A 27785-nucleotide genomic window follows, 5' to 3' on the forward strand; every position below is an offset into this window, starting at 1 on the left:
CGCTCTCAGTCCATGTCTCTGGTCAGCTCTGATTGGAGTTGTGTTATCACCCTAGAGCAGGTGGTTGAGCTCAGCCCTGACTCAGCCCCTCCCACCTGCAGTGGCTGGTCCCTAGGGAGAGGGGAATCACAGAGGAGGATTTGTTTTGTCTTAGACTCCTACCTCAAATAATAAATCATTTATTTAGGGATACATTACATATGCAGTGAAACAATACAGAAAAGCAGAGGGTTTTTAATCATAATATTGGGGGTGTGGTGGAGAGAAATGGGGTCAGAGAAGGACACAAGGAGGGTTCAAAAATATTGGTTATGTTCTATTTCCTAATTGTGTAATTCCTTTATTCTTTATACTTTGCATATATGTTAGATATAGACAATATGAGAAACGTTTCACAGTTTTAAAAAAAATACCATCTCTTTGGACCCCTGTGAGATTCAACTTCTGGCACGATGAGATGGAGGCCATACCTGGTCCCTAAAGACAAAACCTTTCACTCCAGGCCTCTGTGGGTGTTTCTGAGTTCCAGCAGGCCCTGTGGTGGACTCCCCAGTGCTCCAGGACAGCCGGCTACACCCAGCTTCAGCCCTTCTCAGGCTTCGTGGACCCTGGCAGCTTGCTCCTGCACAGACTGCCACAGGGCCCGAATGTTGCCCTGGCCAAATCCAGTGGCCCCCTGCCTCTGAATCAGCTCTAGGAAGAAAGTGTCCTCTGCAAAGAAGGACTTGGTGAAGACCTGAAGCAGAAACTTGCCTCTGTCACCATCTAGCAAGACCCCCTGTCGGGCCAGCAGGCTAGGCTCATGCCCTGCAGCCAGGATCTGCTTCTCCTTGCCTGGCTGCTGGTAGTAGGCCTCAGGAGGAGTCAGGAACTGACCCCCGGCCGCTGCCACCCCCTCAGTGGCTTCCATGATATTTGGTGTGTATAGCCCCACGTGCTGCAGTCCAGGTCCCCCGTTCCGGGCCAGGAACTGCTCCACCTGGTCCTGTTGGCTGGTGACCCCCAGCAGGGACTCGGCCAGCACGAGGGTAGGGACAGCACTACCCGTAGGGGCCTGCAGGGCGGTGAGCCTCAGCCCCCCACGCCCGGACTCTGCTGCCACCTCCAGGCCCAGCTCCGGATCCTCACCTGGGCTCAGCGGCAGGTGGTGAAAGCCTAGACAGTCGTGGAACCAGCGCATCAGTTTTGGGGAGCTGCTGGGGGTGCAGGCCAAGGTCAGGTGGTCCACGTGGCTGACCCAGCCCGGGCCAGGTGCGGAGGGCACAGGCCTAAACCCGGGCAGGAAGGGCCCGCAGAAGCCAGTGCTTTCCAGCAGCGTCAGGCTGAGGTTGCCGGCCGGCGAGCTGACCACGGCGTAGGTGGCGGCGCCCTGCTCATCCCGAATGCAGACAGGGGGCACCGGCACGCTGCAGCCGAGCGCCGCCAGCGCCCGGGCCGCGGCGCCCGCGTCGGCCACGTCGAAGCACAGGTTCGTGGCACTGGGCACCGCATGATGCGGGTCCAGGCCGTACAGCGGCTCTCCGGGCCCCGCGCCCTCGTTCACCAAAAAGACCGCGTCCCCGCTCCGCAGAGCCAGCTGCCGCCAGCCGTCTGCCTCCCGCACCGCCAGGGGCTGGAAGCCGAAGAGGCGCTGCAGATCCTGGGCGAGGGGCAGCCCCGCGGGCACGTGGAAAGCGATATGGCACAGACGGCGGGCGGGCGCGGCCATGGCGGTCTGGATGGCGACCCCGGCCTGTCCTTCCCCTGGGGACAATCACTTGTCGTTCGGGACTCGGAGACTCTCAGTCCCTGGCTTGTCGTCGGAAGCCGGTGGAGTCCAATTTTGCCGGCAGACCGCGTTCCTCGATCTTTTTCGGGGAGAAGCCACAGACGGACCACTTGGGGGCTTGCGGTTCCCTCTGCCGAACCACGCCAAACTGGAGCTGCCTGGAGACCGCCTGCCTGGAGTCCGAGCTGCGGCTCTAGAGAACCACGAGGAGCCAGTGCAGGGGCGGGGCGAGAGAGAGGGGGCGGAGCCAGTGACTGCCACTCTCCACCCTCTCGCTCAGCCTGTGTCGCCGAGAGTACACCGGGGACACAGGACTGACCCTTCCCATGGCCTCTGGCTGGGCCTCACTCTTGGGTACTGACCTTCCCACGGCCTCTGGCTGGGCCACACACCTTTGGGCACTCAGCCTCCCATCCCCGGACCCTGGAGATCGCAATAGCTGCCTTCACTAGGTGCCAGGCACTGGGTTCCCTCTCATGCCCCAAACTCAGAGCAAAGGGAATCAGCCCTAGTTGGGGGAACAGTCCGAATTTTCCCTCTACAAGCACGGACTTTCTTAGCAATTTCATGTTTTAGCTTAAAATTTTTGGAGAATTTTGCTTTTAATTTCCTAATGTTCCTTTAAAACTTAAAATAGAATAAAATGCTTTAAATTACAAATTTTCGCTCTTTCCCCAAAATGGTCCAGAGAAATTTATGTTATAGGAAGATAGACCATTTATATAGCTCCTAAATGCATCTCTCTTTTGGGAAGTCTCTCAGCTGCTCCTTTTCAACCCCACTTCTCCCTTAACATTTTTTACCCCCTTGTCCCAAACAACATTTGGAGAAAAAAACAGTGGCTCAGGATCTGAAAGGAACAGCTGCACGGGCATCCTTTCTCACCCTCCTGACTCTATTAGGACTAGAATAAGTCCTCTTTGCTCTTTCCAGCTCCCTGATTGGGTATTAGGCCAGAGGAGCTTTCTGGGGGCATTTCTGGCCTTGCCACTGAGAACCGTGTGAGATCACTGGATTGGGGAAATTAGGAGTCTTCTGGAACTTCACCTGGTAGCTCTTGAAGGGTTTGGAAGGGCATTCCAAGAAGGGCAAATGGCATAAGCAAAAGCTCAGTGAGGAATGTGAGCCAAACCCTCAGAGGAGCAATGGAGCATAAGGTTGGGGAGACAGTTGGGATGGATGCCTGTGGTCTGAGACAATGCAAAAGAGATTCCTTTGTCAGGCAGCCTGGCGTGATGACTTACTGTTGAGTTTCATTGGCAGGAGGGAGAAGGATGTGATGAGGGGACAGGGCTTAGAAAAACACCTGGCTGGGTGTTTCAGGCCTACAGCCAGGAAGGCTGTACCCGAAGCGGGTCAGCAGTGGTGAAAGGCACTTGGTGCTACTCTGCACTCCAGTGAATTTGAGAACATGGGCTCCAAAAGCCAGACAGACCTGGGTTTAAAAATCTACCTCCAACACTTACTAGCACATGTATAACTTTGGGCAAATTGCTTAACTTCTGAGTCTTAGTTTCATCATCTATAAAAATGGGAATAATAATAGTACCTACTTCGTGGGATTGTTGTGATTAAATGAAATAGTATATGGTGCAGCCTGGCAAAAGAGATCCAGGTTTTAGCCTGTGAACCTGGGCCTGACTGTGGGGTCAGGGCATACAAAGGGCTACTCCTCCGTAGTCCTGAGCACTGGGAAGGCACTGGGAGGGCTCTGGCTTTGGTGGTGGATTCTGGGGGAGGGGGCCCTGGGAATAGGGATCTGAGTGGGCTGGTACAGAAAAGGCAATGCTCTGCCCCAGCTATCATGATTGGGGCCCCAAGGGAGCAGCTTCCAGGCCTTTGGTCCCGGAGAAGGAATTTCCACTCAAGGGCTCCAGGTATGGACAGAGGGAACAGAAACAGGACCCCTGACCAATCACTTCTGACCTGGGGGAGGGTAGATTTCCGGAAGCTAAGTGGGGGTTGTCTTAAAGAAAAGGGTGACCTTGTCTGGGGCACGCTGCCCTGCAAGGGCACTGTGTTTGACTTTGGCCCAATGCATAGACTGGGCTCTGGAGACCAGCTGGGGTTAGAGAACTAGACTCTACTTCCTGCAGCCCTGCTGGCGTCTTGGCCGTGACCTCCTGGGATCAGACTCGTGTCCTCCTGCGATCAGGACCTTGCGGAACTTTCCCAAGATGGGTCCTCCGAGCCTGGCCGCGGTTGCACTCCTCCTGGAGCTACTGATAACGAGGGTGGGCGCGCAGGTCGAGACCTGAGGGAACCAGCCAATACCACTGGAGGGCGCGCGCGCGGGTCCGAGAGGCTAGGTGGTGACGCCTCTCCTATACATCTGCCTTCTACAACGACAAGGGCTGTGGAGGGCGGAGGAATCGAACTCTCGGAGCTCTCAGGCTAGGCCGGCGGCTACCCGAGACACACTCTGCCCCTGCAGAAATCCTGACCCCCGCCCGCTCCCCGCTCCTTCCCCTCCCCTTCTCCTCCCCTCTCCCCTCCCCTCCCCACCCCGCCCCTCCCCTCCCCACCCCGCCCCTCCCCTCCCCACCCCGCCCCTCCCCTCCCCACCCCGCCCCTCCCCTCCCCACCCCGCCCCTCCCCTCCCCACCCCGCCCCTCCCCTCCCACCCCGCCCCTCCCCTCCCCACCCCGCCCCTCCCCTCCCCACCCCGCCCCTCCCCTCCCCACCCCGCCCCTCCCCTCCCCACCCCGCCCCTCCCCTCCCCACCCCGCCCCTCCCCTCCCCACCCCGCCCCTCCCCTCCCCACCCCGCCCCTCCCTTACCTGACCCCGCCCCTCCCAAGTTCCCTCCTTCCTTCCTTCCCCTGAAATCGGCTCCCGGAAACTCCCGCCTTTCTGGCCGCGCCCGTCCGGAGCTCGCTCCCCATCCCGGAGGCGACCTCGGATGCTCCTTCCTTTCTGGCCTTGTCCCTGCCCTACCTCCACGTTATTCCGTTCTTCTCCTTGAGCCCTTGACTTTTTATGAGTGACCTGGAAGACCTCAGAGAAGGTGACTTTGTGTGTGTGTGTGTGTGTGTGTGTGTGTGTGTGGTGGTAAAACACACATAATATTCACCACGTTACATTTTTAAGGTACAGTTCAGTGGTATTAAGTACATTCATGTCGTGCAACCATCACCTCATCCATACTCTGAACCCTTCCTCCACAGCTGACACTGTACCCTTTAGATAGCTCGCCACTCTCCCCTCTCCCTGCCCCTGGCAACCACTGTTCTATTTTCTATCTCTGTTATGATTTTGACTACTCTAGGTACCTCATGTAAGTGAAATCGTGCAGTGTTTGTGTGTGTGTGTGTGTATGTGACTGGCCTATTTCACTTAGCATAATGCCTGTAAGTTTCATCCATGTTGTAGTGTATGTCAGAATTGCGAGAAGGTGACTTTTGAGTTAATTCCTGAAGGAAGCGAGGTGGCAAGAGGAACAAATGTAAAGGCCCTGAGGCAGGAATGGGGCTGGTGTATTGGAGCTGGAATAGGATAGGGAGGAGGGGGAATAGTAGCCATAAGGCAAACTTTGGCTTTTACTCTGAACACGATAGGAAGCCACTGGAGGGTTTAAGCTGAAGGGTGACCTGATCAGACTCCACATTTCTATTGAACCTCTCTGGCTGCTGAGTTGATAATAGGATGGAGGGGAGCAAGGGCAGAATGGGGAGGCCAGTGAAGAGATTGTTGCTTCTAACATTGTCTGGAGGACTAGGGAAGGCTTCCCAGGAGAAGCTGAGACCAGAAGTTTGAGTAGGAATTGACAAGGTGAGGGGTACCTTTATGTGTTGGAGGTTGGGAGTGAAGTGTTCCAGGTGGAGGACACGGCTTATACAAAGGTGTGGAGGTGAGAGCAAGTGTAGTTGATTGGCAATTGTTAGTACAGTTGACCCTTTTTTTAAAAAAATTTTTTGGCCGCACTGCGCAGCATGCAGTTTATTAGTTCTCTGGCCAGCGATCGAACCCGCATCCCCTGCAGTAGGAGTGCGGAGTCTTAACCACTGGACTCCAGGGAAGTCCCAGTTGACCCTTGAATAACATGGGTTTGAACTTACATGCGGGTCCACTCATATGCAGGGTTTTTTTCAGTAAATACATACTACAGTAGTACATCATTCGTGGTGCGTTGAATCCGAGGATGCGGAACTGCAGGTGTGGAGAGCCGACTGTAAAGTTATATGCAGATTTTACAGGGATTTCCAACTGTGCAGGGGTTGGCCCCCAACCCTACCCGCCCCCCCCACCACGTTGTTCAAGGGTCAACTCATTAAACCCCTAGATTGGGAGCTTCCTGGGGAAGAGATGTATTTTCATTTCCACAGGGCAGGACCTCTACAGGTGCTCTGAAGACCTGCTGATACCACCCTCTCCTCCCCTGTCACTGTGAAGTAAGAAGTAAGAATGCCACCTGGGTTAGACTAACCAGGGCTCTGGGTCTCACCAACACTCACATCATCAGTGAGCTTGCTTTACTGATTTTCCTCTCTCTCCTATATGTCTTCATTCTCTCCCTTTTAAGAGAGATCATCAGGTCTCTCTCATCTTAAAAAAAAAAAACCAAAAAACCCTCCCTCTATCCTGCTTACTTCTACAACTATTTTTGTATAATTCTCCTACCCTTCACAGCCAAACTTATAAAAATAAGGATTTTTAAAAATTAAAGTACAGTTGATTTACAATATTGTGCTAGTTTCATGTGTACAGCAAAGTGATTCAGTTATATATATATATATTTTTTTTTCAGATTATTTTCCTTCATAGGTTACTACAAGATATTGAATATAGTTCCCTGTGCTATACAGTAAATTCTTGTTGCTTATTTATTTTATGTATAGTAGTTTGTATCTGTTAATCCCACACTCCTAATTTATTCTCCCACTGACCCCCGTCCCTTTCCCCTTTGGTAACCATAAGTTTGTCTTCTATGTCTGTGAGTCTCTTTCTGTTTTGTATATACATATTCATTTGTGTTATATTTTAGATTCCACATATAAGTGATATATATTTGTCTTTCTCTAACTTACTTCACTTAGTGTGATATTCTCTAGGTCCACCCATGTTGCTGCAAATGGCAATATTTCATTCTTTTTATGGCTAATATTCCACTGTATATATATACCACATTTTTTAAAAAAGATATTTATTTATTTGGTTGCACCAGGTCTTAGTTGCGGCAGGCAGGCTCCTTCGTTGCGGCTCCAGGGCTCCTTAGTTGCAGCATGCATGTGGGATCTAGTTCCCTGACCAGGGATCAAACCCGGGCTCCTGCATTGGGAGCACGGAGTCTTAGCCACTGCGCCACCAGGGAAGTCCCATATACCACGATTTTTTAAAATTTAACATTTTATTTCATGGAACTAACATATACAAAGTAAAAAAAAGTGTCTGAGAACAAAAAATGATTTTCCGAGTACTTTTTTCTTTCTGGTATTTCATTTATTTAATAAATATTTGTTTTACTTATACTATGTATGGGGAACTTTGCTGTCTGCTAAGAACACACACACACACTTGGCATTGCCCCTACTTTTAATCTAATTGTGGATAATGGCTATTTGTAATAAGAACAAAGACTTCTATGCTTAACATACATTAACTCATTAAACAAAAATACTATAATCATGTCCACTTTGTAGATGGGGAGACTGAGGCAAAGAAGAGTTAAATAATTTGCACAAGGCAGACAGCTGGTAAGTGGAGAGGATGGAATTTCAAATCTGGCTTATTTTTTAATTTTTAGTCTCTTAACCATTATAGTGCATTTATTCTCTTAGCTCCCCGCCCACTGCTGGCGCCGCTCAGCTTGTGGGATCTTAGTTCCCCAGCCAGGGATTGAAGCCAGGCCCACAGCAGTGAAAGTGCCTTCTTAACCACTGGACTGCCAGGGAGTTCCCTGCATGTATCTTTTTGAATTAGCGTTTTCATCTTTTCCAGATATATGCCCAGGAGTGGGATTGCTGGATCATACGGTAGCTCTATTTTTAGTTTTTTAAGGAACCTCCATACTGTTTTCCATAGAGGCTGCACCAATTTACATTCCCACCAACAGTGTAGGAGGGTTCCCTTTTCCCCACACCCTCTCCAGCATTTATTGTTTGTAGCCTTTCTGATGATTTGATTTTTGACCATTGTGAGGTGGTACCTCATTGTCGTTTAGATTTGCATTTATATAATAATTAGTGATGCTGAGTGTCTTTTCATGTGCCTATTGACCATCTGTATGTCTTCTTTGGAGAAATGTCTATTTAGGTCTTCTGCCCATTGAAAATTAGTTTTTTTAAAAAAAATTAATTTATTTATTTATTCTTGGCTGTGTTGGGTCTTCGTTTCTGTGCGAGGGCTTTCTCTAGTTGCGGCGAGCGGGGGCCACTCTTCATCGCGGTGCGCAGGCCTCTCACTATCGTGGCCTCTCTTGTTGCAGAGCACAGGCTCCAGACGCGCAGGCTCAGTAGTTGTGGCTCACGGGCCCAGTTGCTCCACGGCATGTGGGATCTTCCCAGACCAGGGCTCGAACCCATGTCCGCTGCATTGGCAGGCAGATTCTCAACCACTGCGCCACCAGGGAAGCCCCGAAAATTAGTTTTTAAAGACATATAAATTATGTAAAATTTCACTGTACATGCTTGCAATAAATATCCAAACATATAGGGACTTCTCTGGTGGTCCAGTGGCTAAGACTCCACGTTCCCAATGCAGGGGGCCTGGGGTCGATCCCTGGTCAGGGAACGAGATCCCCCATGCCTCAACTAAAAACCCCACATGCCGCAATGAAGATCCCACATGCTGCAACTAAGACCCGGCGCAGCCAAATAAATAAATAAATATTTTAAAAAATCCAAACATGAAAAAACATAAAATGAAAAGTAAAATTCTCCTTACGCTGACTACCCTGCAGAAATAACCACTGTGAAGAGTTTCTTGTGTATCCTTTTAAAGCATTTTCTATGCATTTATACAAGCATATATGGCTGTCCTTTTTCCTTGATGCATCCAGTCTTTTTTTTTTTATTAATTTATTTTTTATTTATTTTTATTTTTGGCTGCATTGGGTCTTTGTTGCTGCATGCGGGCCCCCTTTAGCTGCGGCGGGTGGGGACCACTCTTCATTGTGGTGCGCGGGCCTTTCAATGCGGTTTCCTGTCTTGTTGCAGATCATGGGCTCTAGGCGCGCGGGCTTCAGTAGTTGTGGCACATGGGCTCAGTAGTTGTGGCTCACGGGCTCTAGAGTGCAGGCTCAGTAGTTGTGGCGCACGGGCTTAGTTGCTCCACGGCATGTGGGATCTTCCTGGACCAGGGCTTGAACCCGTGTCCCCTGCATTGGCAGGCGGGCTCCCAACCACCGCACCACCAAGGAAGTCCTGATGCATCCAGTCTTGATGCATCCATTTCAATACATGTAAATCTAGCATGTTATTTTTTTAAATTTAATTTAATTTATTTTTTTTATACAGCAGGTTCTTATTAGTTATCTATTTTATACATTAGTGTATATATGTCAATCCCAATCTCCCAGTTCATCCCACCACCACCACCCCCCAGCATGTTCTTTTTAACAGATATATAATATCCTGTGTGTGGCTGTTTTATAGCTAATTTAACCAGCCTCCTGTTGATGAGTATGCAAATTGTATTTCACTTTAGCTATTTATAAAATGCCACAGTAAACATCCTCTCTGTAAGTCTTTGTGCATGGATGAAGTACATTTGTAGGCTAACTTCTTGGAAGTAGAATTGTTGGGGTAAAGGCTGTGTGTATTTTTAATTTTCATAAATTCTGCCTAATTGCCATTCAAAAAAGTTGTACCTAATTACACTCTCATCAACTTTGATAGTTTAGCCAAATTTATTGAAAGAGTTGTCTACAGTTGCTTTCTCCACCTCTTTACCTCCTACTTACAGCACAACTCACTCTAACTTGGCTTCTCTCCACCACTTCACTTTAAAAGGATCTAAGGAGGGCTTCCCTGGTGGCGCAGTGGTTGAGACTCTGCCTGCCAATGCAGGGGACACGGGTTCGAGCCCTGGTCTGGGAAGATCCCACATGCCGCGGAGCAACTAGGCCCGTGAGCCACAATTACTGAGCCTGCGCGTCTGGAGCCTGTGCTCCGCAACAAGAGAGGCCGCGCACCGCGATGAAGAGTGGCCCCCACTTGCCACAACTAGAGAAAAGCCCTCGCACAGAAACGAAGACCCAGCACAGCCAAAAAATAAATAAATAAATAAATAAATAAATAAAATTTAAAAAAAAATAAAAAAAAATAAATAAAAATAAAAACCAAGAAAAAAATCGGAGGCACCACTGCAGAGCAAAGAGAAAATATCACAGAAAAAAAAAAAAAATAAAAAAAATAAAAGGATCTAAGGAGAGGTTGACCGCTCTCTCCTTTCTGAAACACTCTTGCCCTGGCTTTTATAATACCGTACTTGCCTGGTCTTCCTCTGCCCACTTGTGAATGTTGGTGCTGCTTAGGGCTTCAGTTACCATCTGCATGCAGATGACCCCCACATTATTTCCTTCTTCCTAATCTTTATCCACCTGCTTATTTGCCATCTTGATGTGCATGTCCCACAGGCACCTCAGATTCAACATGCCCAACATCCTCCTCCTTCTGGTGCTCCCTTCTCAGCAGCTGTTCCACTGCTGTCCAGTGGTCCTAGCCAGAAACCTGCAAGTCATTTTTGAACCTCACTGTCCCTCAACCTTCACCTCCAGTCAATCACCATGTCCCTGCCCATTCTATCTCCATAATATCTCTCAAACCATCACATGTCTCATCATCTCCCCACACTACCCAAGTCCAGGTCCTCACTGTGTACCACCTGCACACTGCAATGACCTTCTAATTGCCTCCCTGGCTTTAGACTTACTACTCTCCAAACCAGTCTCCACCCTGTAGCCAGAGTGAGCTTTGAAAAATGCAGATCTAATTATGTTACAGTCCTGCTTAAATCCCTTCACTAAATTCTGATTGCACTTAGGGTAAAGACAAATAAATCTCCCCTGGCTGATTAGGCCTTGACAACCTAAATGTTGTCACCACTAACAATTGTTAGTCACCAACTGTTGTCACTACTAACCCCCTCCTTCATACTGTAATTAGTTTCTTGAATGTTTTATGCTCCTTCCCACACAGAGTTTTTGTCTTTGCTGTTCGTTCCTGCCTGGAATACTCTCTCTTTCCCTCCTGCCTTGACCTGGCAAACACCTTCTCAATAAGTAGGTCTCAGCATAAATTTAACTTGTTTGAGGATGCCTTCCAAGACCCTGAGACTTATGCCCAATGCCTAACACAAGGGTTGCCACGTGTTGAGAGCTCAATAAATATTTACTAATGAACAAGCGAAGGCCTCAAGGGCCAGGTGGGTGATTACCAGACTGCAGTTTTTCACATGACCTCTGGGTGTCACCCTTGGCCTCAACTTAACCAGGTCTTGGCTGGGAACCCAGAAGGAAGGGCAGATTTGATGCCCAGCCTGGCCCATCCATCCAGCAAACTGGGAAAGGTTATGGGAAGCCCAGCTACTTCCTGGGTCTGACACGTTCTCCATCTGCTGTGGGTCAGCTGGCTTGATAGGGTGACCGATCATACCAGTTTTCCCAAGACTGAACTGCCTGTGCTCCCAGGATGTGGAAATTTTAGTCATAAATCTGGGACAATCCCAGGCAAATCAGGAGGATTGGTCACTGAACCATGGACAGAGGGGTTGAAACCCCCACCAATGCACTAGACTAAGGTCCAGGCCCAGCAGGAGAGCTGGCTCCAACCCAGCCAAGCTCCTTGCAGCAACACCACTGGTGGGCTGACCCTGTAGCCTGGTGGTTGTAAGAATTTAGGGAGAGAAAGTATATATACTTTAAAGGAATATAAAGAGACCAACTTATGTCTGACAATGTCTACCATTTATTCAGTGCCTCTGGGCATAACATACTTATACATATCTTTTCCAATCCTCACAGAAACCCTAAGAGTACAGAAGATTGTTTTCCTTTCAGAGATTAGAAAACTGAGACTCAAGAGACCAGACTCAAGTAACCAGCCCAAGTCACGCAGCTGTTAAGTAATATGGTGAAATTCAAACCCTTATCTGTCCAAGTACAAAGCTTCAGCTATTTTCACTGAATCTTTAGCCTGGCCATTTCCTTCCTTCTCTAGTCACCATTTGAGAGCCCCAGGAGTGTGAGTAGGAGGCAAGAGGCAGGTGTGGGTGGAAAGGGTTGAGGAAGAGGGTCTGTGATCAGGGCCTGAGTGGGGGGTAGGAGATCCACATAGCATTGACAGCTTGCCTGTCCACATCAGAGAAGTCTCTGCTGTCTTGAACTAGGTGTGGGCATAGCCTGGGGACTCTAGGGAGGCCCCTTCACAGGCTGTCATTCCTGACACCAGGCTGTATATTCATCGAGAAGCCAGGGCTGTGTTTCCCAGAGTCCAGGATGAACCCAGCCAGGTCTTATCTGATTGCAAATGGACATCTGGACATGAGAGAGGCACAGGGGAGGGGCCATCAGGAGCTAGCCGTAAACTCGAGATAAGTGAGGGGTGGGGGGATGGGTGGGGATGTGACAAGGGTCATGGTAAGTACAGTGCCTCACCCAGAGTTTAGGCTCAGTGAGTGGTTGCAATTAATGAGATAGCCAACTGCCCCTCTTTCCCAGAGATATTTGTAAGGCTGAGTTTTATTTTTGCCCAGATAGTTGTTTAGGAATTGAACTGCTTTTGAATACAAAACAAGAGTTGCTTGTGTAGAAGCATGAGCAGAGGCCTGACTTTGGTTGTGTGGACGCATGGGCAGAGGCCTGACTAGGCTGTGCAGTGGTCAGAGCCCTGATGAACACTTATTGGTCTGGCAGCCAGATATCCGCTCCACAGGAGGTGTGATAAGCCAGACTCTGGGATTCCTTTACATTAAAAAACAAAATGCAGGCATCCTTCAAGAATTTTAAGTTCTCTGGCAGGAAGGTGCTTTGGGCTGTGCTGTTTTACTTTATTTTATTGGTGATGTCCCAAGATTTTTAGGGTGCAAGATCTGTCCTGGATCATCTTGGCCTCAAACCTGCCAGCCCCTGGCACTGGTATGGCCTGGTACCCCATGGCCAGGTTCTTCCCTGTGGCTCCACTCTGCCAGCCAAGCCATTAGATGGGTGGTACTTGAGCAAGTCTTACCCAGAGTTGGGCCATGTCTCTGCTCTTCCCTAGCAAGCCTTCCAGCTTCCACTAGAGAACTGGGCCTTGTACATTCTAGGGAAGGCTGGGGATCTGGGCATAAAGCAGGGGCGGAGAGGAGAGAAACCTTGATTAAGCTGCCTTGTCCACAGGATTCTTCTTTCCTTCATTTTGAAAATACCTAGTTTGTTCCAACTGTGACGAAAGGGAGGAGGAACTTGTGAAAGTCACCAATAGTGTACCATCACATTGATGTGGGACCTCTTGCCAGGAGCTCATGGAAGACAGTGACCTGGTGCAGTGGAAAGCACAAGACTTTAGGGTCAGTCAGAATTGGATTCTGTTACTTTCTTGCTGGGTAACCTTGGGAAAGTTACTCAACCTCTCTGAGTCTTGATTTCCTCAATTGATAAATAGGGATAATAATAATAATGATAATGTCTACGTCATATGTTTGTTTTGAGGTCTAAATTTGCTGACCAATGTATATAAAAATATAATATTTATTGAGTGCTTATTTTGTGGTAGGTCATGTTTAAGTGCTTTATAAGCAAAATATGAACTCACATAACCCTATGAGTTGTGTACTTCCATTGTCCGTGCTTTATAGATACAAAACTGAGACTCAAAGAGCGTGAGTAACTTGCCCACGCTGGTAAGTAGCAGAGCCAGGATTTGGACCCAGGCAGTCAGGCTCCAGTTCACATGTACTTAACTACCAAGCCATGATGCCATATGGAGTAGGGCTGAATAAGGAATAGCTATTATGATCATAGTAATTTAGTATTAAATGCTTTTTATATCCATGGTGTTAAGTGTTAATTATTAGCATATTTGGATGCAACGTTTATCCCTTTTGTTCCTATTTCTTCCACAGCCATGGCAACAAAGGGCCTTGTGCTCACTACAGCAGAGCGTCCTGTCTTTGTCCGATCCAGCCCAGTACATCAGTCTCTGCAAATAACAAAAGATGTGGCCACTCAGCCGCCTGTCTGTGCCCCCACCAGAGCACTGAGAAAGGTTGAGGCCTCTCCAACTGGAACTGAACTAGGAGAGCAGCAGACAGGTACATATCGGCTGACCCGGAGCAGGGCTTACAAAAGAGAGGTCATGCTTAATAAACCTGATTAATTTCTTTGAGTGGCAACAATGTAAGCAGACAGGGGTAAAAGGAGGGATAGTAATTTATCCTGATTCCAAGGCACAGGAGTGCAGCTAAAACCAACACACAGATTTTATGGAGATGCTGCTGGGGCCTGGAGGTTTCTGGTGGGGTTCAGCCTTGGGGGCAGCCAGAGGGAAACTCAGTGAGTTGCTCACAGTGACCTAGTGAAGAGGAAACCCAGAGCAGGGACAGAGCACAACCTGCCTAAGCCATCTAACCTAGACACAAATCTGCCTGTTAATTCCCTTCCAATGGCTTCCTGCCACCTATATATGATAATGATGTGGATGATAATTAAACAATGATGGCTGCATTTATTTGATATCTACTATGTGTAGGGTACTATACAAAAAGGAAACTGAGGTAGAAAGCTTAAGAAACCTACCCAGTCACATACGTATTAACACACAGCTGGGCCTCCAACCCAGTCTGCTCTCACATTCCAGTCCATTTGTAACTGTGTTTAATGATGCGTCTCTTCCATTAAACAGGAAGTCCCTCTGTAGCAGGAACTGATTCAACCTTTGCTGCTTTAGCCCTCAGTAGATGGAAATGCTGAAGCTCCTACGTCCTCTGTGCTTCTCTTTCTGAACACTCTTCCCTGGGTGAGCTCATCCTTGCTTTTGGCTTCAGGTCCCACCTCCTGGAGGAAGACTTCTAGAGAAGGCATTATGGTTGACTCCCTAACCTCTGACACACCCCAGATGATTAGTCTGAGCCCATCGTATAAATTCCTTCCTTCTTGCCAGTAACTGGTTTAGGAATGGGGTTATACCCAGTGAGACTAAGAGGACATTTGCTGGGGGGCTTCTGGGAAAGGTTTTCTCACTCCTAGGAGAGAATCACTGGAAGCGACATTCCCAGTGGCTCTCTTCCTGGGAATGTTGTCAAGTCTGGATATGTCCTGGACCTACTGCAGCTGGTGTGCTCCCAAGCTGAGAATGGAGCCAACAGCAGGGATGGCAGAGTGGAGAGCTGGAAGGAGTCTTTGTCCTTGAAGGCGTGAGTGCCCTGCCATCCCTGGAGGCCACCCTAATGCTGAACAAGGGAAATTAAATATTGTCACTGCTGAAGCTATTGAGAGTGGGCTTTCTGATATTTTGTGGTAGAAAGCATCCTTACTAATATAACCAGGGCAGCATTTTGACTTTTTTGGGCCCCTTCCTACAGAACAATTTCTTTTTAAATTATGTTTTATGACTGCATTGGTGTAAAGATGAATATATTAATATTATCTATTAAAACATCTTTATTAAAACTTTTTTTCTGGGATTTCCCTGGTGGTGCAGTGGTTGGCAATCTGCCTGCCAATGCAGGGGACACGGGTTCAAGCCCTGGTCCAGGAAGATCCCACATGCCGCGGAGCAACTAAGCCCATGCACCACAACTACTGAGTCTGTGCTCTAGAGCCCGCGAGCCACAACTACTGAAGCTCACCCGCCTAGAGCCCGTGCTCCGCAACAAGAGCAGCCACCGCAGTGAGAAGCCTGCACACCGCAACGAAGAGTAGCCCCCGCTTGCCGCAACTAGAGAAAGCCCGCACGCAGCAACGAAGACCCAAGGCAGCCAAAAAAAAAAAAAAGAAATAGAAGTGTCTTTAAAAAAAATAAAATAAAATAAACGTTTTTTCTGATTTAAAGGAGATTAAAGCATTTTTTAAAGCATTTAAGAGTATTGGGGCACTAATGTGCCTACCCATGCCTAGTAGATAGACTGGTCCTGGATACGACTCCCAAATAGTCATGTCCAGGCCATACCTCCCTTTTGACCTTCAAACCTGCATACCCCACTGCTTATTGGATAATTCCACTTGAGTGTCTTACCTCAAATTCAGCATACCTAATGCTGAACACACAGTTTCTCCCACACCTTTTCTTTGTCCAGTGTTCCCTGTCTGAATGAGCTATGTACTGACCAGCTAGTTGTACCAGCCAGAAACGTGGGACCTCAACTTCTGCCTCACCCTGTGTCCAATCTATCACCAAATGCTGTCACTTTCCCTCTTAAAGGGCTCTTAAAAGCATTTATTTGTTTCCCTCTCCATTCCTTTTTTTTTCTTTTATTTTTTTGACCGTGCCATGCGGCATGCAGGATCTTAGATCCCCAACCGGGGATTGAACCCGTGCCCCCTGCAGTGGAAGCACAGAGTCCTAACCACTGGACCACCAGGGAAGTCCCTCCATCTACACTCCTACCTCCACTGCTATTGTCCTAATCCATGTTACCCGGATTACTGCCATGGACCCTAATGGTCTCCCTACACTCTCCCTGTAATCTTTTATCTACACTGTCCTCAGAAATAGTTTTTTCAAACTGCAAACCTGATTCCGTCATCTCCCTGGTTAAAACCTGATGGCTTCCTGTTGCTCTTATGGCATAGACCCAAACCTTCAGTGAGGCCTCCGAGGCCCTGCCTAGCATAGCCCCTGCCTCATCTTTCTTACCCTTCTCTCCTCTTACTCTGGGCTTCAGCCACATGATCTTCCCTTAGCGCTTCAAACGCAAAGGCTCCATCCTGCCATTGGGTCTTTGCACATGCTGTTCTTCCATTTTCTAGTCCTCTCAGCTCAAATGTGCTTTCTCAAGGAAGCCTTCCCTGACTCCTAGGAAGGTCAAGTGTCACTATGTGGTATTGGGCAAGTTTCTTAATTGCTTGGTGCCTCTGTTTTCTCATCTGTAAAATGAAGATGATAATAATGCCTAACTCAGGTTTGTTGTGAGGATTAAGTAAAATGATGCATGGGAACCACCCTGAGGTCGGACTGGTGCAGTGCTCTGCTTGGACAATTGTCCTGCCCTCTGGCTAGCTTTCTAGATGAGGACAGTAGTGGAGAGACACCCCCCCCTCCACTAACTCTAGTTGGTGATATTGGGGTGAGACAGACCCTAAAATATTAGGACTTCAAGAAAGAGCATCTACACAAGGGCACTCAAAGATTCCTGAGTGTCCTGAATGAAGCCAATGAGCTAATTGTGCCAGGAAGTCATTGACAATGCCTGAGGTTAGGCTGGGGTACTCAGAGGGAGGGAGACATCAAGGGAACCCTCAAAGGTCAAGGAGAGAGGAAAGGTCAGTGGGAGCACACCACAGTTTTGTCAGATCTCTGAGTGGCCCAGAGCCCTGAGAATGAAGGACATTGGTTACCATGGGGTCTCTATGTAGGGTAAACCTAGGCTCCCATCCCACCCTGTCACTTGTGGGCTGGAAGATGGGGGAAGTCATTTCACTCCTCCTTGCCTCAGTTTCCTTATCTATAAAATGGAGCTAATAATTTATTTTTTAGATTGATAGGATTAAATGGGACTGTATTAATTTGCTTGGGCTGACATAACAAAGTAGCACAAACTGAGTGGCTTAAACAACAAATTTATTTTCTCATAATTCTGGAGGCTAGAAGTCTGAGATCAAATTTTCTGCAGGATTGATTGCTTTTAAGGGCTCTCTCCTTGGCTTATTGATGGCCGTCTTCCTCCTATGTCTTCACATGGCCTTTCCTCAGTGTGTGTCTCTGTCCTAATCTCTTCTTATAAGGACGCCAGTTATATTGGATTAGGGCTCACCCATATGACCTCATTTTAGCTTAACTACCTCTTTAAAGGCCCTATCTCCAAGTACAGTCTCATTTCAAGGTACTGGGCATAAGGACTTCAGCATAGGAATTTTGGGGGCACACAACTCAGCCCATAACAGCGATGTAGACATAGGTTAAGTAACCAGCACACAGCAAGGGCTCAGTAATGCTAACTCTTTTTTCTCTGTCATGGTAAAAGCAGACAATGGCAATGCACTCAGCCCCAGAGCTCCACAGATAAACGTGGCTTTAAGCCGTTTGGTGCCTATGACTTTCCCAAACACTGGAGGCAAGGACTTTGCTCTTCCTCTCTCCTCCTTGGGCTGGGAATTTTGATAAATCACATCATGTCCAAAAGCAATGGGGAACTCTGGGAGTTATTTTTAGTATATTGACTTAGCTAAAAAAGTCTAAAACATCACCCTGCCAATCACCAAAGCAATTCTACTCTGACAATATCTGCTTGCAGACTTTGCTAAAATGAACCTATAATTGATTTGAGTAAGGTAGCCGAAACTCAACCCACTAACTAATCAGTGTTTACCAAGTGTGAGTTTTTGTGCCAGATGTTGTGGAAGACACAGAGAAATCCAGGACACAGTCCCTGCCTCAGGACCTAGAGGCTTTGATTGGGATGTTAGCTCCTGTCTGGAAAAGAAAATAGAAAGCAGCCCCTGATGTGAGTGAAATGAAGGATCAGATAGAGTTTGATGTGCCTGTGGGACATCCAAGTGGAGCTGCCCAGGGGCCGGTTGGATGGACACCTGTGGAGCTCCAGCGGCTGGTCTGGTGATATAGGTGTGGGAGTCATTATAATAGAGGTGGTAGCTTTGAGGGATGGTATGGTATGTGTAGAGAGAAGAGGGCCAAAACTAAGTCCCAGTTTCATGGGAGAGAAATCTGACTGGCCCAGCTTGAGTCCAGTCAGCTGGGGTTAAGGGGTTAGAGTCAAGTCAGATAAACATGGCTTCCAGGGCCCCAGGGCTCCAGCCGTGTAGGTGGATGGGGGAACGGCGATTCTCAGGGAAGGCAGTTGGTGAGCTGAGTTGGCATCAAAAAGATGGTTACCAGAGAGGGCATGCACTGATGGAGCTGGCACTCACATTTAGTAAGCACTCAATAAACATATGCAGAATCAGTGAGTATATTAGTAAATCAATGAATTAATGAAGGGATGAGTAATCTTGCCACAGACTTTTTGGTAACACTATTTTTTCTTTTTTTTGTCCGTGTCACGTGGCTTGCAGGATCCTAGTTCCCTGACCAAGGATTGAACCTGGGCCCCTGGCAGTGAAACTGCCGAGTCCTAACCACTGGACCGCCAGGGAACTCCCAGTAACACTATTTTTTAAAACTGATTTGCAGTTCACACACTATAAAATTTTCAGGAATTTCCTGGCGGTCCAGTGGTTAGGACTCAGCGCTTTCACTGCTGGAGGCCCGGGTTTGATCCCTGGTCGGTGAACTAAGCCATGTGGTGTGGCCCCCCAAAAAATTAATTTTAAAGTGTACAGTTCAGTGGTTTTTAGTATTACCACATATGTTTGATTTCATGTTTCCTTCCATGAGACACAGATTTGAGTAGAGTCCTCTGTGGACATAGAGTACCAGTATGACTTCGTGTTTAGTTTCCCTTACACAGAAGGCAGTTTGAGGAAAGGAACTCCCTTCCCTTCTTTGGAGGATGCCCAAGGACAGGAGCTGGAGAAGGGCCAACGTGGGAAAGCTACAGAAGGGCAGTGAGGAGTACCGAAGTTGCACACAGCATCATTGCACAGTGTCACTGCCCCCAACCCATCTGTGAGGCTGCAGCAGGCAAGGTGTGCAACCAGATGGCCCTGGACAAGGAAATACCCGTGGACAGCAAGACCTTCATCAACAGTGGAGGCTGGGACATTCAGAGAGCATGGACGGGCTTGGACAGGGTTCGTATTTATTCCTTTATCCCCTCCATTGGAAGAGTAATGGCCCCTCAAAGATATTCACATCCTAATCTCTGGAACCTGTGACTGTGTTCTGTTATATAACAAAGGGGAATCAAGGTTGTTAATTAGCTGATTGATTATTCTGGTGGGTCCAGTGTAATCACAAGGGTCTTTAAAAGTGGAAGATGGAGGCCAAAGAGGAATCAGAGTCAGAGAGGGAGGTGTGACAATAGAAGCAGAAGCTGAAGTGATTCTATGTGAGAAGTGATTCAACCATCACTGGCTTTGAAGATAGGTGGGAGCCACATGTCAAGGAATGGGGCTGCCTCTGGCAGATGGAAAAGGCAAGGAAATGGATTCTCCCCATTTCCACAGTCCTGCCAATCAGTCAGTTGATTTTAACCCCGTGAGACCCTTGTCAAACTTCTGATCTCCGGAACTGTAAGATAACAAATTTGTGTTGCTTTAAGCTACTAATTTTGTGGCAATTTGTTACAGCAGCAATAGGAAACTAACACACCCTCCTAGATAACTAAAAGGGACAACAGCAAGATTCACTTTTAGATCTTTGTTTCTTTTTATTCCTTTTGAGTAGTCTCTATTTTCTCTAAGATCTGCTGTTTTGTCCTCCTTGTCCCCATTTTCCCCTCCAGGCAGAGGACCTTTTGGAATGTTGCTGAGTCCTTGATCCCAAGAACATGCCTACCCAAGTCCATTTGTCCTTCCAAGGCCTGTCCCCAAATGCCACCTTCTGCTTGAAGTCCTCATCATTTTCCCCAATGAATACTATCTCTCCCTCTCAATCTCTGCACCACACCCCTCACTGTGACACTTCTACATTCATGATTCAACTCTTCTAGGAGTCTACAATTATTTTTCCTTTGCTATTTTAAAATGCCAGCCACTTCCCTGGCAGTTCAGTGGTTGAGACTCCACGCTTCCACTGCAGGGCGGCGTGGATTTGATTCCTGGTTGGGGAACTAGGATCCTGCATGCCGCATGGTGCGGCCAAAAAAAAAGCCAGCCTTTGTAATCAGGGGAAGTCATGTATGGATGTCCCTCATTATCTGTGGGGGATTGGTTCCAGGACACCCCCCCTCCCCTGTGTGTACCAAAATCCATGGATGCTTAAGTCCCTTATATAAAATGGCAGAGTACAGTCAGCCCTCCAATTCCACGGATGTGGAACCCGTGGCTTTTGGGGGGCTGACTGTACTTGGTCCTCAGTTTGGAGAGAGAGCTCAGCACAAGATAAAGAACAGAGATATGTTTCCTTAGGACTCTAATCTAGCTCTTTCTTGCCCCTGCCAGCAGATGAAGTCAACCACCATGAAAAGACAACAATTAATCCCATGCTGAAGGCCAGCTAGTGGCTGATTCACTCACTGTGTTGGCTATCTCTTGTGCTCACCTCATATCCTCTTGGTCCTGTTTTGACACCATCATTGCTGGGGAAGCAGCTTCACACATGTGTCATGTAACAGCACCTCACCTAAGCTCCTCCAGGCATCTCTCTTTCCTTCTCAGGCTTCTGTAGGAACCACCTGGCACTCACACTTGTGCTTCTGGAAGTGTGAGGGTACTAACAACTCATGAGAAAACCCTTGACCCAACGGGATAGGAGTTGAAGGATAAATTCTCCCCTCCTCTGGCCTATGGGCAGACAATTTTGAGGTGGTTTTCACAGTTCTTCAGAAGGTTCCAGCAGGATCAAGCCCCAGTTTCCACAGCTGTGATCAACTCAAGTATGGACCCTTGAATTAGCTTTCCCTTCTGTGTCTCCCTATTCCTAGTCACCCACTTTGGTCCCTGGGATTACTTCCTATAGTGAACTACTTGCCCCTGAACAGTAATCTCAGGCTGTACCTTCTGGGGGAATCCAGCCTAAGGTGTCCACCTGGTGGCTAGAGTCGTAGCTGTACCACATGACTGGACTGACCAACAGGTGAACAGCCCAAAGCCATTTTGAGTGTCAGTCTTGTAGGTCTGACCCAGATACAGAATCTGTAGGAATCACTTATCTTCATATACCACTTCATCTAGATGCAGCAGCCTCTGAGGTCCCTTTTTTAAACACATTTTAAGGACCAAGTAAGCCATCGACAATTTCAACAAAGGCAGAAAGAGCCCCAGGCTATTCCTTACTATTTTGGAATCTTCTGTATTTTATTGCATGTATCAGGTACTCAGTCTAAGCAAACTGAAATACCATACCTATTACACAGTTCCCTTCACGTGTTTCCAGAGAAACGTGTTTCTATTCCTGCCTAACGCAAACAGTATGGTGAAATAATAATAATACTTTTGAGTATTTATTATGTTCCAGAACTAAGTGCTTTATGAACATTATCACAGTTATTGTTAACAACATCCCCTTGTAATAGATACTATTATTAACTCCATTTATGGATGTGAAAATTGAGGCTCTGAGATGTTAAGTAATTGCCTAAAGTTGTACAGCAAGTAAGTAGTAGAGCCAGGATTCAAATTCAGCATTCTGACCCCAGAGCTCAATGACTATGATCTACTGTCATGAAAAGAAAGACTACTGGAATAGATCAATGGAATAGAATTGAGAGCCCCCAAAAAACCCATACACCTGTGGTCAATTGATTTTTGACAAGGATGCCAAGACTATTCACTGGGGAAAAAATAGTTTTTTCAGTAAATGATGCTGGGGCAATTGAACGTCAACAGCAAAAGAATAAACTGGACCCCTAACTCTCACCATATAAAAAATTAACTCAAAATGGATCAAAGACCTAAATGTAAAACTCTTAGAAGAAAACATAGTATAAATATTCTTGATGTTGGATGAGGCAATGGTTTATTGGATATGACACCAAAAGCTCAAGCAAAAAAGGAAAAAAAAACCAGATAAATTGGACTTCATCAAAATTAAAAATTTTTGTGTTTCAAATTACATTCCCAAGAAAGTGAAAAGACAGCCACAAAATGGAGAAAATATTTGCAAATAATATATCTGATGAGTCTAATGTCCAGAATAAATAAAGAACTCATAACTCAAGAACAAAAAGACAAATAACCCAATTTTTTAAATGGGCAAAGGATTTTTTTGTGTGTGGAAGAAATCTAAATATATTCATAGGGCTTAAAATTTTTTTTAATTTATTTTTTAGTCTGATGCACTTTATTTCCTAGCCTATTCAAATTTATTGGGGGTTTGGGTCAGTTTTACATTATTATTTTTTATTATTTATTTATTTTTATTTGGCTGTGCCGCGTGGCTTGTGGGATCATAGTTCCCTGACCAAGGATTGAACCTGGGCCCATGGCAGTGGAAGCCCAAGCCCTAAGCACTGGACCACCGCTGGACCAGGGAATTCCCATTACATTATTATTTTTTTATTGAAGTATAAGTATAGTTGATTTACAATATTATATTAGTAATGGGCGAAGGATTTGAATAGACATTTCTCCAAAGCTGCTCAGTATCATTAGTCATTAGGGAAATGCAAATCAAAATCACAGTGGGATACCACTTTACATCTACTAGGATGGCTATAATAGTTTTTAAAATGGAAAATAGCAAGTGTTGATGAGGGTATGGAAAAAATTGGAACCTTCATACATTGGTGGTGGGAATATAAAACGGTGCAGCTGCTGTGGAAGACAGCAGTGTTGTAATAATAATAATTGCTGTCATTTTTTGACCACTCTCCATGTGCTAGGCACTGGGCTGATTGCTTTAAATGCTTTATCTCTTTAAATCCTCAAAAAAGCCAATGAGGTTCAGTATAGGAAACAGAAACCATTCAAAAGGAACAAAAAGGAATTCAATGTGGGGAATTAGATGCTTACAAAAGAGCACCTGTAGGGTGAGAAAAATCTAGGATAAGCCTCAAGGAATGATCCTCAGAATACTGAAGAAGTGACTTGCCATGGAAGTTACTCTGTCACAATAAGGTAGGTGGGGAATCAGAAGGCTGTCATTGGAATCATTGAGTTTGAGAACACATAATTGTAGATGTATTCTGAGGACCAGGAAGCTGCTGTAGCTGTTGCCACAATGGCTGTTTCACTCATCAAGCTGATGACTGGACACTGGAACATGTCCAGTTATCACCTTTGCTGCTACTATTTTTTGACCCCCACTATGCAGACTGGAACTGGAATAGTGCTGTGGTAAAACTCCATGTTACCATAACCTTGAAAACAGCCAAAAGCCTAAGTTGACTTCCATTTTATGTAAGTGCATTAATTAATGGAACCCAATTCTCATCCAGAACCCTAGCTGCAAGGACATTTGGGAAATGTAGTTATCTCTGTGGTACAGAAGGCATGCTAGAGGGAGACAAAAATGGATTATGAGTGAAATTGACTAAATCCTGATGTATCTGCTCTTCAGGTGAAAAAATGAAAGGCTTATAAGCATCAACTACTTTGTCCAAGGTCATGCAGTCAGTCGGTGGCAGGGTTGGGATTTGAATCCAGATCTGTTTTCCCAAGACCCGTATACCTTAGAAGACTGTCTCTGCTGGGTTTCTGTTTGTGAGTGGGGAGTGGGAGCACTGGGACCATGGTGAAGACACTTTCCTAGCATCCTGACTGAGCATAAACCATTGTAATAGGCACGCGGTTATCATGTGTACCCTAGAGCACATCAGAGGTGACACGTATGACACTCTCTAGAGAGAAGGGTTCAACAATTTGTAAAAGGTATTGAAGAAAATGTGCAAAATAATTTTCTTTTTTTCTTTTCTCATTCAAAAGATAGCAGGCTTTGTGTTTTGATGCTTTGGGAGAGGTTTGGGACAAACCTTCCTGGCTTCTCTTTCCATTGAGGAGAATAAGGCTGGAGGAAAGAGACATGTCCCCCAAACTAAAAAGATTATTCTGTTGGTGTGGAGGAAGGAGAGGCCTGTGTTTTCCCCAAGTAAAAGGGCCTCTACCCTCCCCTCCAGAGGTGGCAGGACTCTGAGGGCGTGGCTGTGTGGTCATCCCAAGACTATGGGCCTAGGCAGAGTCCTATACCCCAAGCAGGGCAGGAAGCAGCCGAGTGGCAGATCTGAGAGGATTTGTGAGCTGTGCCTTCACAGAGACAAGCCATATGGGCAAGGGACTGATCACTGATGACGAGGGGACTTCTGGACACTTTGGCCCTGGAATCTTCGTGTAACCCCACAAAGGTTACACAGGTTAAGTTTCCTACATGCCCATTAGGAAGTTGCTTTATAGAAAATAAAGAAATGTGACATCTCTTTGAGGAGACAGAGACTTACCAGGACAGAAAGGCTTTATACAGATCTTACTTTCCTCCTCAGACTTCACTACAATCCCGACCTCAACCCCCCAACAACTCAGCAAAAGGAAGATTTATATGTAACTATTTAGTAGTGTTGGATCATTGTAGTTTCTTTCAAGTACTGTATGTCTCTGAAATAAAAGAATAAAAATATGCATATAATTGAAAAACAGAATGCTCTCTATCCATTTGTATAAGAGAAGGAATAATTTCATTACTTTTTTGTTTATGGGTACTGTTTTGTTATTTTTCTTTCATTTTAAAAAATGGGGATGGGCTTCCCTGGTGGCGCAGTGGTTGAGAATCTGCCTGCCAATGCAGGGGACACGGGTTCGAGCCCTGGTCTGGGAAGATCCCACGTGCCGCGGAGCAACTAGGCCCGTGAGCCACAACTACTGAGCCTGCGTGTCTGGAGCCTGTGCTCCCACAAGAGAGGCCGCGATAGTGAGAGGCCTGTGCACCGCGATGAAGAGTGGCCCCCGCTTGCCGCAACTAGAGAAAGGCCTTGCACAGAAACGAAGACCCAACACAGCCATAAATAAATAAATAAATAAATAAATAAATAAAATAAAAAAAAGAAACTGCCAAAGTGTTTTCCAAAGGGGTTGTACCATTTAAAAAAAAATAGGGATGAAACTCGTATAACATACAATTAACCATTTTGAAGTGTCCCTTTCGGTGTCATTTAGTGCATTCACAATGTTGTGGACAACCACCTCTCTCTAGTTTCAAACTTTTTTATCACTCCAGAAGACACCCACTGAGCAATCCCTCCCAATTCCTCCTCTCTTCCAGCCCCTGGCAACTACTGATTTGCGTTAATGTCTTTATAGATTTCCTATTCTGGGTATTTCATATAAAATGAACCATGCAGTGTGTGCTACTTTCTGTCTGGCTTATTTCATTTTACATGCTTTTGAGGTTCATCCAAGTTGTAGCATGTATCAGTGCTTCCTTTGTTTTTATGGATAAATTATATTCCATGGTATGGATATACCACAATTCTAAAAATCCATTCATTCCACCTTTTTGACTATTGTGAATAGTGCTGCTGTGAACCTTCATGGACAATTGTCTGTTGAAGTACTTGTTTTCTTTTTCTTTTTCTTTTTTTTTAATGTATTTTTTAAAAAGTCTTTACTGAATTTACCACAACACTGCTTCTGTTCCATGCTTTTTGGTTTTTTGGCCGCGAGGCATTCTGGTATAAAAACATTTCCAAACTGAAAGTTTTTCTGAGAAAGAGACAAAAAGCTCCAGTCCAGACAAGACATTTGCAAATACTGACACATGAAATATGTAGTTCCAGTTTACATTCAAATGGCCACCCACCTCATGTACTAGTGCTGGCTACACACATTAAAAGTCTTTCATGGCTGTGGACATGGTGTTCTTGCTCTTCTTAGCATTCTCTGCCCAGAAGTCTCCTCTGCTCCCTTATCAGCATCATTAAAAAGAATTGCCCATTAACATCCTCGGGTGAATAATTGTTGCAAAAAATCATTAGTGGCATTAACTTTAGAAAAGATTGTCAAAAGTGCAGAAGGAGTAGTTCTTGACTTACTTACAACCTGTACTTTTGTACATTACATTTGATACCTCTAAATAAAGCATTTTGAATGTTTGCTCATTTGCTGATAAGTGAACGTTTTGATCCATCACGCAACACCAAGCAACAGTTTGGTCTTTCCATCTTTGCTGGTACGGTAACATTTGTCCAACTTTGAATTTTTTTATGTATTTTACTGGTATTTTATATAAATAAGTGGAAAATTGAAAAATGAAATTGCTGATAGTGGTGATGAAATATAAACATATTGCAATTGAGATAAAATGGTTACCATTCAGTTAAGCTGAAAGTGCTGACTTTATTCTCATTTGGATGAGAATGTAACTCAGTTCATTTTGTGTTGATTTGGAAGGAAAAATAATTAAAGAATAGGTAAAAAAAATGCTGGAAATATATCATCAGATATATAATTTGAGATTTTATATATATTTATACACATATATATTTGCACATTAAGAATAGATGTCTTTCTCTTCCTTGATAAATAGAAAGTTAAATTTTCACACATTTGATTTTTATACAAGATTTTATGAACAAATCATGTATGAAAGTAGAATATGTACTGCTTACACTTTTTCCTGGGACACCACTGATCAAAACAGGCAAGGAACCTTGAGGGGAAAGTAGGAATTTTTCAGATCCTAAAGGCACAATAATAATAATAGTAGTAGTAGTAGAGTAGTAACTCCTGTTTAAGCACTTGCTGTGTTTCAGGCTCTATGCTTGCTGTGTCACAAGTCTAAAATCATTTCATTCTTACAATCCTTAGCTGAAATCCTTAGTTATTATGTAGCCTCCCATTTTATAAAGTAGCATCCTAGAGTTCATAAAATCGAAATGACTTGTCCAAAGTCACAGCCAGTATGTAGAGGGGTTTATTGATTCCAAAGCCCATGTAGTAATCAGTACCTTGTTTTACTCTCCTGTTTGCTCAGTAGTCAAGTTTGAACAAACCTCTTTTAAAGTCAGATTATGACCAGATGATAAAACCTGTGTGAGAAAAAAAAATGGCATAAGTCTCTGTGTCTTGTACGGATAGATGAAACGTTTTCAGGAACAAGAAATAATAAGCTTTGTTATAACACCTCAAAATAATTTTAATAAAAGTATTGAAAAGGGAAACAACAGAACACCCAATATATTATGAGTTAATGATTTTCTCTGTGGAGTGGGAAGAAATTGCTCTTCAGAAAAAAAAATCATGGCTCATTTTCAGTTTCATGAGATAGATAGCATTTCATGGCACAGATAGGTGGTTCTTTTGGTTGAGGAAAACCATGTGTGATTCTCGGGGGAGGGATGAGGAATGGTCAGGGAGAGAGGAGGGCAGAAGAGATGAGATGAAGAGGGCAAAA

The 27785-nt window shown here is 45.8% G+C and overlaps 1 protein-coding gene and 1 long non-coding RNA gene across 2 annotated transcripts; one reads left to right on the forward strand and one right to left on the reverse strand.

The window, feature by feature from the left end:
* Positions 1-370: 370 nt before the first annotated feature.
* On the reverse strand, positions 371-1948 carry HPDL (4-hydroxyphenylpyruvate dioxygenase like). The gene has a single exon (XM_061184308.1). The coding sequence runs from the start codon at positions 1706-1708 to the stop codon at positions 593-595; it is 1116 nt and encodes a 371-aa protein (XP_061040291.1). The 5' UTR covers positions 1709-1948; the 3' UTR covers positions 371-592.
* Positions 1949-4610: 2662 nt separating this feature from the next.
* Positions 4611-15714, forward strand: LOC133088627 (uncharacterized). The gene is made up of 4 exons (XR_009700536.1): positions 4611-4774; positions 13810-13998; positions 14589-14702; positions 15387-15714. It is a non-coding gene; the product is annotated as an uncharacterized LOC133088627 (long non-coding RNA).
* The last annotated feature ends 12071 nt before the right edge of the window (positions 15715-27785 follow it).

Source organism: Eubalaena glacialis, chromosome 3 (genome assembly GCF_028564815.1).
Source record: "Eubalaena glacialis isolate mEubGla1 chromosome 3, mEubGla1.1.hap2.+ XY, whole genome shotgun sequence".
Lineage (NCBI taxonomy): Eukaryota > Metazoa > Chordata > Mammalia > Artiodactyla > Balaenidae > Eubalaena > Eubalaena glacialis.